At 43.9% G+C, this 15486-nt stretch overlaps 1 protein-coding gene and 1 pseudogene across 2 annotated transcripts in view; one reads left to right on the plus strand and one right to left on the minus strand.

Annotated features, from left to right (window-relative positions):
* Positions 1-15486, plus strand: part of GALNT9 (polypeptide N-acetylgalactosaminyltransferase 9) — a 763825-nt gene that overhangs the window by 646413 nt on the left and 101926 nt on the right. For both annotated transcript variants that reach the window (XM_085633497.1, XM_085633498.1), the window contains exon 9: positions 10610-10705. In XM_085633497.1, coding sequence (XP_085489623.1) covers positions 10610-10705 — 96 coding nt within the window. The remainder of the gene's footprint in view (positions 1-10609; positions 10706-15486) is intronic.
* On the minus strand, positions 610-3812 carry LOC146783253 (importin-5 pseudogene; annotated as a pseudogene).

The raw sequence follows: 15486 nt of genomic DNA on the forward strand, positions 1-15486 counted from the left end.
GCACTTAAGTTTCACACAAACATCATGTTGTATATCCACATTATTTATTGAGGGCTGAGGGAGATATTGTCAAAGATGCCAAAGACACTGCACATTTAAGGACCGGAAGCTGAATTGCTTTCTACATTGAGTCAATACACAAGCCCTTTGCAAAACAATAACCAAATGTGACATCAATATGAAATCTTCATGCTTATTTCCTTTACTTTACTTCACTTTAACTTTGGATGTATATTTTGCCGGGTAGAGAACATCTGTTTCCACTATCCAAGTCTTCACAACACTCCATTGAATGCATTTAGCACCAGTTGGACCAATAGGATTTTCTGCTACAACGCGCATCACTTCTTAGGAACTTCCAGCTTTGTTAAATTGCATAATTTCCAAACTATCCATCATTTAGGTCATACTGGGAACTACTCATTTAAAAATACTCTGAGTGGTTTGTAGAGCCTACAATGAAATTTAGTCCTAAACATGAGTCTTTGAAATATATTTTCTTCTTACTACCGACAATTTGTGGTTGGTACGGTCTGTATAAGAATGGCCTACATTGTATGACCTATTGCATTAGTTCTCGTAGAAGTCTCGTACTGATATTCAGGCTCTTCATGCAATGCACAGGAGGTCCTGTAAAGCCTTCATCTGTGTTGTAGCCAGTTGTGATATGCATTCTGCCTACAGCCCTCCTGAGGCCGATACTTGACGAATACATTGACTAGCCCTTTGTCGTAAGCATCGTCGTTCTTCAGTGAATCGTTAACAACGCCATCAGGGATTATTCTTAGAATTTTGGGCAGATTGGGGTTATTGGGCTCCAGGATCATTGGTGATTACTTTCAATCAAGTCACACAAGTAATTAAAGGTGTGAACGGCTTCCTCTTTGCCGTCTTGTGGTGGTAGCCAGGATAGCCGGTGAGGAAGGCCTTCATCCACATGGACACAATCAGGCCTAAACTTCATTATCTTCCCAACTGCTGAAATGGATCTCTCTGTGGCATTAACATCTTTGGTTTTTGAATTTGGAGCAGGGATCACACTAACCATTTGTGGAAGGGCCTCTGTGCAGAAAGGCAGGTAGTTTTCTCCACCAAACTGGGCCATGACTCCAATGCCACATGCTGATGCTTGCTTGACTTCCGGGCTGCTATCGACTGAAGCATCAGCCTTAAGAAGTATTCTACGTATTTGTAAGAGGAAGGACTACGGTGCTCTATAATGTCATCACATATACACAACCCACACTGTCTGTTTGGACAGGGACTGTGTGAACAAATTACATTTACCATCAAAGGAAGTAGTTGTTCCAACCATGGGAAAGCTTTATCTGTGCTGCTGCTGATCAGGGACTGTAAAACATCATAGACCTTGGTGAGGACATACACATCACTACCATCCTCATCTTGAAGACAATCTTCAACTTGGTCATCGTAGTCCTCATCGTACCTCAGTTCTTGATTTTGGAAGTGCTCCTCCAACTTGACTTTCAGGACTCCTCCAAGTTCTTCAAAGTGTTCGTTGCTAAGGCACCCGGGTCCCATTACTTCAATGGACTTGGCAAAAGAGTGCATCACCTCCGAGAGAACGTCTGAATCTGGCTCTGTTCCAGTAGCCTTAATAAGAGCCTCGCACATGAAATGCCACATTTGAGTCAAGTATTCCGGACCACACACTCTTGCATATTCAAGGAGCGAGGACATGGACTTTGCAGTAGTAACACCGATACCAATATTGAAGCAAAAGTTAAGCATCGGGCACCATCAGTTCCACAACTTGCTCTGTATACTCCACAGCTTAACAAACCAACATTTGGCACGCAGTTGCATTTTCTTCAAGGCCTGAAGTTTTGATGCCAAAGCTCTGCTGATCTCCAATGTTTACAAATTCCCAACCATCATCATCACTCATGCTCTCCATGGCTTGTGTCGAGCAGTGCAACTTCAGGCTTCATAGAGGCAGTCTTCATCAAGGGTGCCGATATAACCGATAGGTGTTGCTGAAACTCTTTCTTGGGGATCTTTCACATTCTGGGCCACGCATAAATCATGTAGGATATTTGAGGCTTGTCATCTTCCAGATCACATGAGTCCGTCTTAGTCTTGAATAGCAATTGCATCACGTCATAGGCATCCTCCATAAACTTCTCATTGCCAGCAGTAAGACCAAAGTGGCAGATACATTCAGTCGTCTTCCCCCTCAAAAGTCTGAGCTCTTTCTGAACAGCATTTTCAACAATGTTTAAGGGAAGACATAAACAGGTCATAGTATGGGACAAACGTCTCCTCTGCTGAGTCGGCAACCGAGGCAACTGAAGTAACACCCTGCTGAAGCACTGGCTTGGTGTATTTATATATAAACTCCTGTAACCTAACCACCATGATTGAGTGAAGATGATTTACAAGATTATCTAGATATGGGGCAAGCAGCGTCTTTGGACTGTCCCCAGTGAAGCAGATGAGGGCAGCCGCTGCATGGGCCTGAACATGAGGGTTGGCTTGGTCTTCCATAGTCTGCAGGAGGGCACAGTTACCTTTTCATGGAATTTCTTTTGAAATCCTCGTGCAAAGTCAGGTGCCATTTTTCCATCTGCATTGCAGGCCTGCATCCCTCTTAGATGAGCACCCTGGAGGAAAAGCAAGTCAAAGTTTACAAACTTGCTGAGAATTCCTTCCATTTGCTGATGACAACCTTCTCCAATAGCTGACAAGGCCGTGAAACCAGCATGCCGGTACTTGCAGTTAGGGTTCTGCAGAATCTGCGTGACATGTTCTTTGATCATTGGCAGGACTATTCTCCCGCCCCTTAAACATGCCGTTCTACCCAATGCACTTTCACCAGCAACTGCATTGGTATCAAAATCATCATCTTCAAGCTCATCAGCACTCCGGCCCAGCCTTCGTCATCATCTAAATCAACCATCATGGCCAACTTCTGAGGGATAGTCAGTGAAAGAATACTTGCATGCTTCCTCAACATAGCTGCAGCTGTCTCAGAGAGTGTCACTATCCCTTTAAGTGCCAGTTGTTGCTGCATATTACTCAGGTTAGTACCGTCATACAACTTCAGACTCAGCTGCAACGTAGGCTGCAAGCGCACGTATTTAGGAACTGTATCTGCAATCTCAACCAAGGCTTTCAGCAGCAGATCATCATTCTGGCATCAAGATTCATTGGCAGCCTGTACTATGCCTGGAAGCAGATCTGCAAAGTGTTTGAGAAGAGGTATGTTGTGCTCGTTGGCGCCCTCACAGCTGATAACCTGATCGTTGGACTTTCTTGATCCTGTATACACTGAACCAGCTTAGTTTGATGACGTCCATGTAAAGTTGTTGTTGATTTCCAAACGTGCAGGGAAGTTCTACAAATTATGTGCAATGCAGCCTCTGCGAGTCCCACATTCTGAGAGTTGACTGAAACGAACTGAAACGTAAGCGCTTCCAGCCACTGGTTGTTACCATCTTCATCAATTAAGTTACGGACAAGTTCAGCTGCAACGTCGCAGACTTATTTCCTAATGCTGGTTTGTGTTTCAACCTGAATGACCATTATCCGCTCACTTTTGATGACATTCTGGACATCAGGTGGGAGAGCAGAGTGGAGCTCCTCAAAAGAAGAGAACAGCAACTGCCGCAAAAGGACAGCGGCCATTTTCTAGCCTCTTTAGCAGCAGCAACATTCCTGATGGCTTGTAAAATAAATGTGATCTTGGACGGGCCTGCGATAGCCTCATACGTTTCCTCGGTCTGCTCTGCTGCGTTGTCCGGGCTGAGCAGGCTGCCCAGCAGAGGGCGGAACTGCTGCTGCTCCTCCATGGCTGCCTACCTTGGAGAGGCTGGAGAAGAAGGAAGAGATGGGACACTTGTTAGATTCCCAAATATCAGTGTTATTTTCATGATGTGCTCTCTGTTATTACTCAGATACTGCCCCGTGTGACCATGTGTCAACATCACAGGCCAGGAACATCCACCTCTTCTCATTATGCCTCATAAATGCACCAGTATTCTGTGGGTTCCATGGCCAGTAGGTTTTGTTGTCCTAAATTAGAAACGTCTGTGGACCACAGCTTGATTACAAGTGATACGACAGGTGCACTCGATAGCTACTCAGAGGCTGGCAGCCCAACCCCCTTGAGGAGTAAAAACATTTTGGAGGATTCATTAAGCCATAACTAAGACAACTACGATGAGTGGGATATCCCCTGTCACAGTTACAGCAGATATCCGCTCAAGGGACCACCAGAGATAGTACTTTTTACTGCACAGGAGAAGACAAGGAGATTGTCCTGTCCATCCACAGTTTTAAACTATGAAGTGCTGGTAGGCGTACAAAATGCTTCGCCTTCTCGGACTGCAAACTTGTATGAGCTCTTTCCCAGACGGACCGCTGCCCACACCATCACTGTTGCCTTGAATAAGCTCCTGGGAATATATTCCTGCATAAAGCATGTGTTGACTATCCTTTTTCTACATGAAGGAAATGTTGAATGATGCCTGGAATATTTATTTCAATGTCTGCTCCTTATCAAGGGCGCCAATTTCCCATAATTCATTAAATCCTGAGTGGTTTCTTGAGCTCTAACTATGCTCATGGAAGAGTTTCGACCCAGGCAGGGCCTGAGTCAGGATGATGGAAGAGTGAAGATAATCCTATTGTAGCCATATTAAACTAGTGCACAATGCAACACGTTAACCCAGAAAACAGGCAATGGTCCCATGGTCTTAAAAGTGAGACTATTGTGTACCTTTGCACATGACTGTCTCTTGATAAAAATGCACCTCTTACTAATGTGTCAGTTCAGTCCCAGTTAAAATTTCCAACATGATTTTAACACATTTTATGATCATTTTATATTATTTATATCAAATATATTACCCAAGTGTTGCCAATTCCAGTATGTATCTTATACAGCTGAGTGAATGTAGGTAGGGATCAACATTTAAATACATTTCATATCATTGAAGTGATTTTGGAAAAGCCTGTGTGTCACCTTGTGTTTGCCTTAGTATGCAGGGCATATCTCAGAAATACACATTAGCTTGTTAATTTCATTTTAACACATTTTTATACTTCAAGATGCAAAATTATCACACAGTAGGCAGCACCATAATTTTTGTATATTTCCCAGGACACATTCTCACAATATGGTTTTCAACCCAAGTGGGTGTCACAATATATATTAATATTGCTTACATCCTGTAGGAGTGTAAATATGATAACGTCCGAAGTCTCGAAAGACCCTCTCGTAATGATCGTTATTGTGGTAGAATCCCATGATCTGTATAGAAAACAATCCTGCTGTACTATGATCATATTCCTTCACTCTAACCATCATGATAACATTATTTGTAGCACTTAGTTCTGTTTGTTTAGTCTATGGTTAATATTAGTACCTTGCACTGTACTTTTATCTTTTATGTTCCATTTTTCTTTTATTAATTTCTGCAGTTAGAAACATAACCTTCCCACTTAGAGATCCAAACATATTACAGAATTTGTCATCCAAAATACATTGTATGGCTCATTGGATGGTATTATTAATTCCATGTTTTAGATGTGTATCGAAGTTGGATTGTCCTTCGTATATGAACACATAATTCTTCATCAAAGTTCAGGCCACATGGAGAGAATTTCCAAGACTACTATATATATTTGGATTTTAATTTATTTAACATCCAGGTTCTAGTATCACCTCAGACTTTTTTCCAAAATAAACTAATGCAAAGACCAACAAAATATGCCATTACCTTTGTTTGGTTCCTGAAAGTGCCTAAGCCACTGTTTAAAAGCCAACTGTTGCCCAAAACTCGTTTTCACTGCAAAGATAGCACTCACCTATGTATATGTTGGGGCAAGGACTTTGTATTATGCACACTACAGGGTTAGTTCTTCAGATTAAACTCTATTTTATAGGTGATCTTTTCTTTTGGTGCTTAGTATTCCATTTACCACACTTGTCCTGAACCAAGTCTTTGTTTATTTTATGCTCTTTTACTTACACCTTGCCACCAGCCATTCTTTTAATGATTTTGCATGTTTGCGCATAATTAATTTGAGGAATGGTTCTCATGTCTGTTCTGGTAACATTGTCCTTTTTTAAGATGTCCCATTTTCTTTGTAGCACCTTTATGTTTTATTTAGCCTCCTCCTTATATAGCATGTGCATCTATGACACCTACAAAACCAGAGTTACAAACAAGTAGCATTTTTCCATTCTTTTATGAAAGCATGCAAACCCATGCTGTACCCCTTCTCTGCCAGAAATCAGAAAAGGTATTTTGCATTTTAGATGTCAAAATAGCAATGGGTAACCATGAATTTCATGTTTCCTCCCAAAAGGAGTGCAGAAACTTAACTACAGAACATGTCCACCATCTATGGATGGTTAAAGGTGAGATTACCTTCTGATTGCTGCTGGTGGTATATTAAATCATCACATGTGTGATGTAACCAGTTCCACCGCTTCACCCATACCGGTCTTTGGCGAGCACTGACCTTTAGAAGACTCTTCACAGATTCACTATGGGCCAGGCGGCCATTGTGTCACTGGCACAGAGTGTGCAGGCACCACATATAGAACATTCCATAAACTACAGAGAACCAGCTCCACCAGCAGAAAACATTTCTAGGTGAGTGTGATATGCTGACCCAGCAATGTTTAGGAAGTAGAAACCAACCGAGGCAGCAAACCTCCTTCTCAAGGCTTCAGATCATTAATTTGCCTGACCCATGGAAACGAGAGCTGACCTGGAAAGCCCAGTGCTCAGTTTATGTTTTATGTTTAGTGCTGCAAACAGCAGCCGCGTACATTCAGTTCATGCTTTGCTCCTGTGTGCTTGGGTTAAATATTTATTGCAGACAGGGCACAAAAACATGATTTTGAGAATTTTGCAGAACAAGCGTAACATGAAATTATGCAAGATTAGGCCAGTGTTGCATAAGCGGCGACTTCGGTGTAGCTCTACAAGGTGTGCTTTCTCACTCACAGGTGACATGGGTGAAATTGTTTCAATGCACCAGCGATGAATGTGAACGACAGGTTATTGTAGCCCGGCAAAGTACTACTCAATGTGTAATTGACATAGAAATATTGCTTTTGGGTTACTAACAGTCGCTCAGAAAGGGACTAGGGGCATCTTGCTAACAGTAACAACCCTTATCTTGTTATTCATAGTATCAGACACACATTGTACGAAGAAGAATGAAGACTTTCGAGCAGACGTATTTATCACTACTATTTCTCAGTTTGTCTAAAACAGCTACATAGAATATTATAAAAACAGCAAATAGACACTTTATAAATAACAGGAATAAAATGAACATTCTAACATGGGTGAAATGTCTTCTGGAACCTAACACCCTAATGCCTGTTTCTATGCACTACACTAAGAGAGTATGGAAAGCAGAGCAGACAGCAGTCTAGAGTTTCTTAGGGAGAAGAGGTGCACTGCACACCTTGTTGACAGCAAAGGCTGTCTTTATCAGCTGAGGTGTGAAAACAGTGTTCCCTGCAAAGGGCAAACACCCGCTGCGGTAGCGGTTTTCCTTCGGGATTCAGTTTTATCGGCCTCAGTCTTCAGGCAAGATGTAGCATCTGTGAAGTGTGCAGGCAGTATGTGTGTTTTTGGAATAAGCTCAGGCAATTATCTGGGCAAAGGACCTCTCCTGACAAGTGTTCTAATTGCAGTCCTTCTATACTAAATCTTATCAGAAATTGGAATTTATGAAATAAGTTTAGGAAGGCATGGTGAATAATTGACATTTGACCCATATGAGTGTCTCATCAGGTGTTACATCTATGTTGTTAGTCAATCAATCAATCAATCAATCAATCAATCAGTCATTTGTAAAGTGCACTACATACCCGCTAGGGTCACAAGGCGCTGGGGGGGGGGGGGGGGGGGGGCGCTACTGATCGACAGCCAGGTCTTGAGTATCCTCCTGAAGGTCAGCAGGTCTTGGGTCTGTCGTAGGCTCAGTGGGAGGGTGTTCCATGTCTTGGCGGCGAGGTGGGAGAAGGATCTCCTGCCGGTGGTTGTTCTTCGGATGCACGGGACTATGGAGACGGAGAGGTCGTCGGAGCGTAGCTTGCGGTTGGGGATGTAGAAGGAGAGCCGTCTGTTGAGGTAGGCTGGGCCGGTCTTGTGGAGTGCCTTGTGTGCGTGGATGAGGAGCTTGAAGGATATCCTCTTGCTTATGGGGAGCCAGTGCAGATCCCTCAGGTGGGGGGTGATGTGGCCGTGGCGTGGTACGTCGAGGATCAGTCATGCCGAGGCGTTTTGGGGGCGTTGTAGTCATTTGATGAGCTTGGTCGGGGCTCCAGCGTAGAAGGCGTTTCCGTAGTCGAGTCTGCTGCTGATGAGGGCCTGGGTGACTGTCTTTCTTGTTTCTGTCGGATCCATCTGTAGATCTTGCGGAGCATGCTGCGGGTGTTGAAGCAGGAGGCGGAGACGGCGTTGACCTGCTTGGTCATTGAGAGTGTTGAGTCGAGGATGATTCCCAGATTACATGCGTGGTCGGTGGGTGTCGGGGCTGCTCCCAGTGCCGTTGGCCACCAGGAATCGTCCCAGGCTGAAGGGTTGGAACAGAGGATGAGGACCTCCGTCTTGTCCGAGTTCAGCTTCAGACGGCTGGTCTTCATCCAGTCGGTGAGGGCCTTCATTCCTTCGTGGAGGTTGGCTTTGACGGTGATGGGGTCCTTGGTGAGGGAGAGTATCAGTTGAGTGTCATCGGCGTAGGAGATTATGTTGAGGTCGTGCTGTCGGGCGACGTGTGCAAGCGGGGCCATGTAAATGTTGAACAGAGTCGGGCTGAGGGAGGATCCCTGGGGTACGCCGCAGATGATCTCAGAGGCTTCGGACCAGAATAGGGGGGGCGGACGCTCTAGGTTCTGCTGGAGAGGAAGGAGGTGGTCCATTCCAGAGCCTTGTCTCGGATCCCTGCGGCGTGGAGGCTTGCACATAGTGTGCGGTGGCAGACGGTGTCGAAGGCGGCAGAGAGGTCTAGGAGGATGAGTGCTCCGGTCTCGCCATTGTTCAGCAGGGTCCTGATGTCGTCGGTGGCGGCGATGAGGGCAGTCTCGGTGCTTTGGTTGTTGCGGAACCCTGACTGGGAAGGGTCCAGGATTCTGTTTTCTTCGAGGTATCGGGTTAGCTGTCTGTTGACGATTTTCTCGATGACCTTGGCCGGGAAGGGGAGCAGAGAGATGGGCCGGAAATTCTTGAGGTCTCTTGGGTCAGCCTTTGGTTTTTTCAGTAGGGCGTTGATCTAGGCGTGTTTCCAGCTCTCTGGGAAGGTCGCGGTCCTGAGGGAGAGATTGATGACGTTGCGAAGGTGGGGTGCGATGGAGCTGCTTGCTTTGTTGAAGACGTGGTGCGGGAAGGGATCTGACGGAGAGCCGAAGTGGATTGTGCTCATGGTCTTGATGGTGTCATTGATGCTCACTCTGGCCCAGGCTGGCAGGGGGTCGTGGTCGATGGTATGCGGAGGGTCTGTTGTGTTGCTGTCTGTTGGGTCTGTCTGTCTGTGGGGTCTGTCTGTCGAGTGACTTGGTGCTCTCAGTGTTCGTAGAAAGATAAGGTTTGATGACATCTGCATAGAAAGGCAAACATGACAATGATTCTGCATAAATCGGGACAAAATGGCGACATCCATTGTTTAAGATTTGGAGGATGGTGGGTGACTTCCATCATCTAACATGGAATCAGTGCCTACATAAGATGGAGTCAGATCATAGAGCTTTACATCACTAGAGCAATGGGAATGTTGCCCTTGCTTACTGACCCGTACAGCAGCATCTCCATGGAGAGGCCCCATATCCACTTGTCCTCCCACTGGTGGTCACCGGTGAGGGCGCCCACAAGTGCTTTGTTTACATTGGCAGGAGCTGCTGCCTGTAACTCCCTGATGGCGTTAAGGGGGGTCTGCTATTAGGCGGTCCATCCGCCTGATGAGTCAAACTTCATAGACTTGTTCTGAGGATCTGCATTTTTCTTTCTTCTTCATTTTGACTCTGACCACATTCACCTCTGTGGAAAGTGAATAAATCAACTGAGATTGGAGATTACTGGGAAGAAGATAATAATTTGTGATGCTTTAAGGGTTCAGGGGGGGGGGGGGCAGAAGGTGTAAGGATTATAGTGAAGGATAGATTAACAAATGCTTATTATTGTTGAATTCGGTAACGTTTGCTAACCTGGAAATTAAACTTGTTTGAGTATATCGAATGTGTTTTTGAAAGTGTGACTTATTGAAAAAACTGAACCAATAAGGACTGATATTAATAAGTGTATCCATGTTAAATGATATGTTTAACAAAAGAGAAATTCTGCTCTAAAATTATTTCTACTTCCAAAGAGAGAGCAGGTATGTTTTCCGCCATATGTGTCATCTACAAAATTCAAAATAGATGTTACCCCCCTACCCTGTTCCCCGCCGTTTACTCTGCAGTCATTATATATTGTGCAAAGAAGGGTTGCTTTGTTGATTCTATTGAATAATGCTCGTTCTGTGGAATAATGGACTGTGCAGTAGCTTCTAAATAAGTATGGGGGGGCGTGGAGAGGTTGAAAAACGATCTTCAATAAATCAGGTTTTGTCTGATTGATCACAGGTCCGCAACAGCAAAGCCAGCGGCTACTGCCTGGACCAAGGATCCGAAGACGACGACAAGGCCATCCTCTATCCGTGCCACGGGATGTCCTCGCAGGTAACTTGGACATCTGTTCGCCACCCAAAACCACCTCTGTTGGATCATCAGAGAAAATAAGCAAAGCAAAAAACAGGAAACAGGTTATCTGTTGTGATGGTCTGTCGGCTAGAGTATCCTTGGTGTAGGGTGCGTTTTATAAATGCTTCACGTGTCATGTCAGCTGAACTATCATAAGAAGTGGTGTGCAAAATTGGTGAAGTTCAACCTTCCTGGCTTTGGGGGGTCATCTAGTGCACAGCAGGTGGCCCGCCCAAATAATGGCGGTGGCTTGCTGTTCCACCATGGGGATGGAGTAAATTACTCTCTTCAAATGGCGGAGGGGCCGCCCACTCATTTATAAATGACCGTCAAGCAGGCGGTCATTCCTAAAAGCATTTCCGGGAACCACCATCAATGCAGTTCCTGCCAATGCATTTTACTCTGTGCTACGGGGGGTGTAAACAATGACGCAACCCTGTAGCACAGAGTATTTTCCTTTTCTTTGCAAAAAGAAAATCAAGAAACTGGATTTTCTTTTTGTAAATAATAATTCTCCCCAGACCACTAGAAGCTTCCCCAATGGTGGACATAGCATTTTTACAATTTTACTGTCCCTTACCGCCAGGGCTTGCCTGGGGGTAAGCAGCAGTAAAATATGACTGCATTTCCGCCCATCTAAGTGGGACAAAGCAAAAACCAAAGGAAATGATGGACGGAGTGTTGAACATTGCAAGCACTCACCCCCAGTCAACTGATCTGGGTTTAATCCATCACCATTCTTCAGCCCACTCTGCCACCCCAGTTCAGACATGGCCATATGCAAATCAGTCTGACCCTGTGCCTCATGGGAACAGTCCAGCCCGAACTGCCAAGCCATGTCTTCCCTGGACCGGAAACAAGCTTCCTGGGACCGGTTTCTGGCATTTCAGCTGTCTTCAGCCAGGCTTGCTTGAATCCAGTGGAAAAGTGAGCAAGGGACTCACGTCTGAGCTTACCCTGCCAACTTATGGCGAACAAAGCAAAAACCACAGGAAATGATGGATGGAGTGTTGAACATTGCAAGCACTCACCCCCAGTCAACTGATCTGGGTTTAATCCATCACCGTTCTTTAGCCCACTCTGCCACCCCAGTTCCTTTGGTTTTGCTTTGTTCGCCATAAGTTGGCAGGGTATGCTCAGACGTGAGTCCCTTGCTCACTTTGCCACTGGATTCAAGCAAGCCTGGCTGAAGACGGCTGAAATGCCAGAAACCGGTCCTAGGAAGCTTGTTTCCGGTCCAGGGAAGCCATGGCTTGGAAGTTCGGGCTGGACTGTTCCCATGAGGCACAGGGTCAGACTGATTTGCATATGGCCATGTCTGAACTGGGGTGGCAGAGTGGGCTAAAGAACGGTGGTGGATTAAACCCAGATCAGTTGACTGTGGGTGAGTGCTTGCAATGTTCAACACTCCGTCCATCATTTCCTTTGGTTTTGCTTCATCTAAGTGGGACAGGCAGACGTGTAGGCAATTCTCCGACTGCCTTTACTCCCCAGGACTGTTGGAGAGGTTTGGCCACGGTGGAGACACAGTAGTCTCTGCTGTGACCAGACAAAACTTATGCTCCACGCGAAATTAAATTAGGCGGCAGACCACTATGTTGGCCGGGGGAAATCCTTCCCAGTCACAATGGATTTCCCTGTCTGCCAATACATAAATCGGGTCCAATGTAATGTATTTTTTTAACCTTTCTTCATGAATTTATCAAAGTTTTTTTTTTTTAAAAATGGCAACACCAATGGGTCTGACGTTTTGTTAGGAAATTGTTTGTTACCCGTGCTTGAGTTTATGTGTGCTGTCCTTGAAAGAGAGTCATTGAATGAAGGAACATCTCCATCAACAACAATATGGGAGATGGGAGTAGGGCCCTTTGCTGAACAGAGTATTAGCAGAGTTGAGATGTATCGTCCAAGAAAAGCATTATGAAGAGCCAAAAGCTGAATTTTGTGGTGAACTTAAAATGTGCACACAGTAAAATTCTGCTTAGAAGATATTTCTGACAAACAGCAGTATTTTCATTGCTCTCTTGGAAGCATTTATGTTGTGAACAGAAACCTAATTCTAACATGTTATCAGCACAGCAAAGTAAAACAAATGATAAGGCAAGGGCAATTAATGAAAAGCACTGTGTTTTTATGACGAGCTAAGGCATCCAAACAGCACAAACTTCCTACAAAAGAGTCATAAATCAACAATTAAATTGCAGATATGTCAACAAAGCAAAAACATCAGAAAATACACACGGGCTCACATTTATAAGCTAAACAATGCCATGGTTTTAATGGACAACCTAGCAAGCAGTTGTGAAATACAAAATACATAAAAGCTAGTGTTTTAAGATGTCTGGCCCAAAGCCCACACCCTCTATGTATTTCTTCTTATTATACTTTTTTGAAAACCAGGTGAATTAAGTTTTTCCCAACAGCAAGCCGTCTGTACTAAGACCTATACCTTGTAGCGGGTGAAATTACCAGCAAAATGGATGTCTAGTAAGAGAAAAGCCACTCAAAACCTACTATTGTAATAATAGAATGCTCTCTCAAAATATAATTAATGAGAAACATCTCCCCAAAAATATCTACCATTTTCTATCCTGACTAGGGTTGTGGAAAATTTGAGGTCGCATTTGATAACAGTGTTTTCCCAGCAGCGGACTTACCAGCACCACCAACATTGGTAACACCTGGGCGTAACGAAATCAAGTCCATTTATGAGGCAACTTGTAATGAGTGCCTTTGTAACAGAATGTGACCACAAAATAACTTTTGATGGGAAAAAGCTTCCAGAAAAAACTTTTTTTTTTACATGAAATTTTACAGAGAGCAAAAGTTTGAGAATATGTATTTTTTTGAAGGTGCAAAGTTTGTTACCGTTATAAACGTTTAGCATTTAAATTATGATTTTCTGTATCATTAATTATGAGTTCCAATGTCTGGTTCATTGTTTGTGCCACATCATGAGGCTGTTTTGAGTTGCTACTCACTACAAGTGTTATTAAGTATTAAGGAGTTTTTATTTAGAAGCATTATCCATGCTAGCCTGTGCATTTCACAGTAAGGTATATGTAATATTTTTTAGGGTATAGAAAATTTGTGGTGAACTCTTACCAGAAATGTCTAGCTTACGATAAGGTACGGGCCCTAATTTTCCACAGACATTTTAGAACAGGGGTGTCCACTGTCGGTCCAGGAACCATCCTAGCTTTTCAAAATAGAGAACTGTTTCCAGAATCCAGGGCACATGTCGGGGATACAAGTTGGTACACGGCGTCCACCTACTATTTTCACAGGGTGGACGCTGTCCACCCTGCCAAGAAGTTGGACCCCACAGAAACATGCTTAACTTGACCCGGTGTAATTTTCAGACACGTGCCTGAACGTTGTCTGCTTTCCATGCCCAGCAGCAAAGACTAGAGTTAAGAGTCTAATGGCAATTTAGACACCTAAAAGACAGCATCCCTTTACAGAGAAGCCCCAAATCAAAAGCAGCACAAAGAAATCTAAATCTGCACATAAAATATAGTAATGACCATACCGATAGCCGGGTTTCCCTCAGGCAGCGAGGTGGGCTTTTTTATTTTCACCTCCAGCTGGGCCAGAGATAAAGAGCAAAGTTAAGGGGCCATCAGACCTCCTTTTGATTGAGAGTCCTGAATGGACGTGGCCTAGAACCTCACACTTAAGTACAAATTAAACGGAGGGGAAACAAAGGAACACAGCTTGTTATCTCTTCACAGGTACTTAAGAGAGGCCTGCTTTTGACTTGGTTCAGTCCCTGTATATAAGTGCATGCGCTGTAAGATTGTCAGATGTGTTGGTCTGTCCCAGTATTTACACAAATAACAATTTAAATAGCAATATTTTATTTCTTTTATAGCACTTCTCATCGCAATGCAAGGTGCCAGAGAGCTGTGCGTAACATGCACATTATACATTGGCAATTATTCATGTAAGTGTGTAAATCAATGTATAAGATGAGTTACATGAGACAGTGAGGGTTACGAGGTATAGGAGTCACATGTTCTTCATAGCTCACTGTGCTATATTAGAAGGATTACAATTTATGAACTGCAAGTATCAAAGGGATGTCTGTGTTCAAAACAGTAACCCACTTACCTATCCAAATACAATACAATTCTGTCATCTGCATGTTACGTGTTCTGCAGGAGTCACTTTAACCTACTACTTTGATTCAAATCTGCGACTACTCAGAACACAGATCTCCGACCAACAAATGCTTTAGCCTCCAGAGTTATCTCACCTTTATTGGTATTCCCTGAGATTTACTGGGCACCTTTCCAGGAGATGCCTTAACCTCATATTTTTTTTAGAATGTAGACTTTGCAACCAATTAAGCAGAAGATATCTACTACCCTTATACTCATTGTTGCCAGTGTCCTTGTCGAAGGGCTTTAAAAAACATAAATGTATTAGTTGAGGCTCAGATTTTGCATCTGGATTGTGCCAATTTTCAATACAACCCTGACGCAAAATCTCATTTGTTAAATTTCATAATGCGCTTCAATGTACTCATGATACATGTGCGAGGTCTTAACATCTGATGTCACTTCGTGTGATGTCACTTCCAGTGATGCCAAATGCGATGGTACGTATTGTGATGTCATGTGCTGTGATGGCACTCGCCATAAAGTCACTTGCATACTGCCTAACTTGGTTAGTCCCCTCACTTCTTTTTAGGTCGAACATTCAAGACCTCTTGTATATACTTTAGTATTAACTTATATGTTTATGTACTTTGTGGG

This window comes from Triturus cristatus, chromosome 11 (genome assembly GCF_964204655.1).
Source record: "Triturus cristatus chromosome 11, aTriCri1.1, whole genome shotgun sequence".
Lineage (NCBI taxonomy): Eukaryota > Metazoa > Chordata > Amphibia > Caudata > Salamandridae > Triturus > Triturus cristatus.